This window comes from Lactuca virosa, chromosome 6 (assembly GCF_052849685.1).
Source record: "Lactuca virosa cultivar CGN04683 chromosome 6, Lactuca_virosa_CGN04683_v6, whole genome shotgun sequence".
NCBI lineage: Eukaryota > Viridiplantae > Streptophyta > Magnoliopsida > Asterales > Asteraceae > Lactuca > Lactuca virosa.
In genome coordinates, this window is record NC_136431.1 from 144,927,813 (window position 1) to 144,933,166 (window position 5,354).

Sequence of the window (5,354 nt, forward strand, 5' to 3'; positions counted from 1 at the left end):
ACAACCATTTATTTAATAACATGAAGGGTATAATTGTCTTTTTTTTACTTTCTTTTCTTTTCCTTTCAACCCGGGAGCACCTAAAATGAATATTTTATTTTCCTTTCTTTCGAACTCGGGAGCACGGAATATTTTACTCTTTTCGCTTCCTTTCTTTTCTTTTCTCTCCTTGTTCTTCCTTTCTTTTTCTTTTCTTTCCTCTAATGAACTCGGGAGCAGGGTATAAGTGAAACAAGCCATATGAATCAATAAAAAAAACTTAGGTCATGACACTTTTTCTTTTCTTTTCTTTTCTACGAAAGGCTTTTTTTTGGCATTTATTATCTGTCAAAGATGTTTGTTTCCTTTCATCGATTGCATCCTTCCACCCGTCAGTCTCTCCACACCGGCCATCCCTCCGGCCGACGTCGGTCCTTGCTCAGCCTCCGTCGCTCCACATCACCAGCGCCGCCGATCAGGTACGGTCTTTTCTGTTTCTCTTCGTTCTCTTCTCTCGTTTCTCTTTTCTTCTCTCGCTCTCAATCTACTCCACGACATTACCGCCCCTTCTCCCTCCCACTCCAATCTTCAACCCTCCGCCAACGACAACGCTGCCAGCCCCGTCAGCGACACCGCTGCTGCTTGCCCCGCCAGCGACACCGCCTCCGACATCCCCGCCATCGTCGCCTCCCTGTTTCACCGACCTGATGCTTCACATCTTCCCGTCTCTTTCTATCCCGATAATACTCATACCTTCTGTTATACATTCATCTGCCCCTCTACCACCGACCGGTCGCCTGTTGTCATCGTTCTCATCATTTTCGATTTTGGATTTTGGATTTGGCATTTATATTTTCGTTTATCTGTTTTAGGGTTTCCATATATGACTTGAAAGGCGATAGACTTGTTAACAAAATGACAATGTTATTACCGAATCTGTCTTCAAACATGGTAAAAGCAAGAAGGTAGAACAATTTGTGTAGGTTTTATATTGCTCTCAACATATATAACTGTAGTCATAGACAGCTTGTAATTTCCCATCTACAGACAAAGATCCCTTGGCTGAAATTTGATACACTCAGCATCTTTTAATGACTCAGTGTTGTCACTGCTTTCATATATACTCTTGCACTTAAGTTTAAGTTTTCTGAGTCAGTAATATACAGATTTTTGTATCAGTTTTTAAAGTATGTGATCTTGCTCCAAGGAGACTAGGTTCATGACAGTTCTCCAATGAACAACCATTTTTTGTTCACCATCACGTCTGGACAGAAGGGTAAAATGGTCACTTACCATCATTCAGAGGGTTGGTTCATCCGGTCCAAAAAAGAAACAACCTTTGTTAATACAATGCTTTTCTCGAGACAACCATCATTTATCTTGATTCTTGACAACACTTGATGGAAAAGAGAAAAGAAACAAGCTCTATTACATATTTTATATGATTGAACCTTAAAACATAAAACATAATGTTTTTTTTTGGGAGCAGGGCTTGAAGAACAACCATGGTAGCGCCATCTTCAGGGTCCAGTTCACTCAAGGAGTATTTAAAAAGATACGAAAATAATGAGGAGGAGGAGAAGAAGAAGAAGAAAAAGAAAAAGAAGATGAAAACTAAGCCTGATATGAATGGTGTTCTTGTTGTTGATGAGGATCCTGTTTGGCAAAAGCCATTTCAGGTTGAAGAAGAAGATGATGAGTCACAAGGTATGCCAATAAAATTTCTTGTTCAGTAGATTTCTTCACCTATGATTTTAATGTTCTTTGTTAAAATATAAAGGGCCAAATGTGTACTTTCATTTATTTGTGTATTATAGCATCCTACTTCCATTTTCATTCTATAACAACATGGTGCTTTCACTTCTTTTCTTATTAAGGTATTGGATTTTGAACAAAACAACCCGATTATAGCATTGTACATTCAGTTTATTTTCTTCTTAGGACATTATAGTTTAAAAAATCCACCCAATTAAAAATTGCTTTGTATTTGGATAATGGTGCTTTAGTTTAATATGTAGATTTTTTAAAGTACAATGTTGTAACAGGAAAAAATGGAAGTAGGAGGCTATAGTAAACAAATCAAATGAAATTATATTGCTACTTCTTGCATTTAACACAATATAAAGTACTAAAATAAAAGGTAGAAATAACATGTACTTTCAGTTCTTTCTTGTAAATGTATTGTACTTTGATGAATTTACCCAATTATATTCATAGCAATGCAAATTGCTTTGTCTTTAGATGATATTGCTATAAATATAATTGGTAGATTTTCAAAGTACAATAATGTAATAGGAAGATGCTTTATAAATAAATGTACATTGCTACCCAATTATAATCACCCTTGTAATGTACAGATGAAGAGAAGCCACAAGTTGATGAAGATATTGAAGTGAAACGAATGAAAAGATTAGAGCAACTTAAAAGCCGGCGCCCTTTTGGTGCTATTTCTGAAGATGGAAGCGGTTGGGTTCCCGTGTCTGATACTGCTAAAAATTCCGACATCTCTCCGCCACGTAGACGTAGGGCCCGGAATGATACACCGGAACCGGAATCAGAATCCCAACATATAACGGAATTGAATTCCGACATGTCCCCACCCCGTAAACGAAGGGCCCGGAATGATACACCGGAACCGGAATCCGATCCCGATCTTTCTCCTCCTCGGAAGGGCCGCAGCCGAGAGTTTGATATTTCTCCTCCTCGACGGGGGCATAATCGTCCAAATGAAGATCTTTCTCCCCCTAGAAAACCTATCAAGGAATCGGAGAGGCCAAAAACTGGTTTAGTCAGTGGTAAAGATATAAAAGAAGAAATTGCTAAAACAAAAAAGGAAGATTGGTTGAGGTAATCATATCTCTTCTTTGTTATTTGCTAATGGGTTTTTTTTTGTCCCACAATAAAGGTGGACTCGCTCTCGTCTGTGCAAAAGACATTGATACCCTCCGTATCCTTAGTATTGAAAGTGCACTTAATAGATCTGGAAGGGATTAAATAATCTTTTAAGGGCTATTTTCGATGATGAGAATGTGGAGGGCATTAACGTCTTTTGCACATATGAGAGATTGTGAGCTAGTCCCTGGCCCACTTTTTTAGATGGGTCAAAAAAAATTACATTTTTGTCCCAATCAAACTCTTGTCTTGTAGAAGGTCAGAATTACCCCTCTCCACTTGCTGAATTATATTACTTGCAGGTTTCAGAAAATGGATCCTTCTATAAGTGGGCGAAATGCTGAAGGCGTACGTCGTGATAAGAGAACTGGTTAGTTTTAAATTCCTAAATACTATTTGTATACACTATACAATACAATGTTTTTGACTATTTCTTGTTAAAAATAAAATTTTAATTCCACTTGTGGTTTTTTTTTATTTTATTTTATTTTATTTCAGGGGAACGCCTGACAAAGGACCAGATCAAAGCACTTCAAAAGGAAGATGAGAAGCCAAAGGTACTCCACTGTTAGTTTTCATGTATAAAGTTTTATATTTTGAAATGTCTCAATTCTCAAATTGGTTTGTGCATTTCTGTTCATGTTGTTGTAGAATTATTTTCACGTACTAAACAGACTTAAAATAGTGCAAAATTAATTTTAATCTTTAACATTATGTTATTGAAGTATACTAAAAAAATTTTAAGCACGGAAAACAACTGATAAGAACACTAAACAAATAAGAAGGAATCCTGCTTGTATAATAATCTGTAGTTGATTTGTTAATTATGGTGCAATTATTATATTTCTAATACATAATGTTACTTAAGTTGTATTCTTATTTAACAGAAGTATTTTGAACAGGAGATAAAACTGGAATGGGGCAAGGGTTTGGCTCAGAAACGGGAAGCAGAGGCAAGGCTGCAGGAATTGGAACTTGAGAAGGCTAAACCATTTGCAAGAACAAGGTAAATAATGTCTATTTTTAAAAGCTTTAATTATATTTCATGTACAACACATCTTAAAGATTCTTATTGGAGATCTCTACATCTTTTATAATCATAATACATATCAATGGACTGAACAACAAATCTGAAAATCATGTCCGACTGTTAAGACTAGTAAGATCAAGGATGTTTGCATGTTCTTATTTATCTCTATTATATTTTGAGATATTTTACATTTTAAGAAAAAACTAATCAAATTAATTGTCAATCAAACATTAACATTTTACTATAAAAAACATACACACCCTTACTGGATGCATCTTTTTTTTTTTTTTTTTTTTTCTATTTCTTCAGAGATGATCCGGATCTTGATAATATGCTGAAGGACAGAGTTAGATGGGGTGACCCCATGGCACATCTAGTGAAGGTCATTAAGTTAAACCCTAAACCCTAATTAAAATTCAACCGACTGAACTGATATTATTTGTGTAATGTTTCAGAAGAAGCAATCAGAAGTGATTCTTCCAGATATAGGAGACAACGAGAGGATGAAAGAATCAGGGTTTATAGTTCCTCAACAAGTCCCTAATCACAGCTGGTTGAAGAGAGGCTTTGAGGCTGCACCAAATCGCTATAATATCAGACCAGGACGACACTGGGATGGGGTTGACCGCAGCAACGGTTAGTCAATTTTTTTTTTTTTTTTTTTTTTTTTTAACTTATATCAGCAATGTACTTTTTTTTGTTACATAATACATATTGCTATCATTAGTAAAAAATCAAAGTACTTTGCTATACTTTTAATATTTTCATTAATTGAATTTATTTTTGAATTGATGTTTGTTTGTTTTGCAGGATTTGAGAAGCAAATGTTCAATAGACAAAATGAGAAACAAGCTACAGAAAGAGAAGCTTACTTGTGGTCGGTAGCTGATATGTGAAGTCTGCTAAAATGGGAAATATTGTGCTTGTTTTTGCTTGCTTTTAATTGTCACTATTGATGACTTTTGTCTTGTATTTTAATTAAAATTTGGATTGAAATGACGCAAATGGTATATGACTACGAGTAAAAGCATATAACTGCATGACCGCTTCGATCAAGTTGTATATGTATTATCATCAGGGCCATATTGAACTTAGATTTGAATAAGTATTGAAACTAGGGTTAAGTGTAACCATATGTTCCTTTTCTTATGATTTATCCAACAAAGTTAATTTTTTTAGAAAATATAGCGTTAATACCATAAAAATCATTATTTATATACACTCGTTTTGATTTAACCCTTTTTTTTTTGTACTTATTTGCCATTATTTGTGTTGACACTTTATGAAAAGTCAATGACTCAATGGTAGCCGTTGTCATTGGTTTAGCATGTAAGCCTCACTCTTTATATACCCAAAATCGTTATTCGTCCCAAATACTTTCATTCCCTTTTCATTTGGTGTTCTTCCTCACGCATCATCCGTCTTCTTCCCCATGGCTTCGTCTTCTGTGACA

The 5,354-nt window shown here is 35.4% G+C and overlaps 1 protein-coding gene across 2 annotated transcripts; it reads left to right on the forward strand.

The window, feature by feature from the left end:
- The first annotated feature begins 309 nt into the window (after nt 1–309).
- On the forward strand, nt 310–5,031 carry LOC145120641 (uncharacterized). 2 transcript variants are annotated; one of them, XM_079056445.1, is made up of 10 exons: nt 324–458; nt 852–944; nt 1,469–1,686; nt 2,337–2,826; nt 3,174–3,241; nt 3,370–3,428; nt 3,774–3,877; nt 4,211–4,283; nt 4,357–4,537; nt 4,712–5,031. In XM_079056445.1, the coding sequence occupies exons 3-10, from the start codon at nt 1,485–1,487 to the stop codon at nt 4,795–4,797; spliced, it is 1,263 nt and encodes a 420-aa protein (XP_078912571.1). In that variant the 5' UTR covers nt 324–458; nt 852–944; nt 1,469–1,484; the 3' UTR covers nt 4,798–5,031. The 2 variants fall into 2 exon arrangements, with proteins under 2 accessions (XP_078912570.1, XP_078912571.1); XM_079056444.1 differs by lacking the exon at nt 852–944 and having other exon boundaries at nt 310–458.
- The last annotated feature ends 323 nt before the right edge of the window (nt 5,032–5,354 follow it).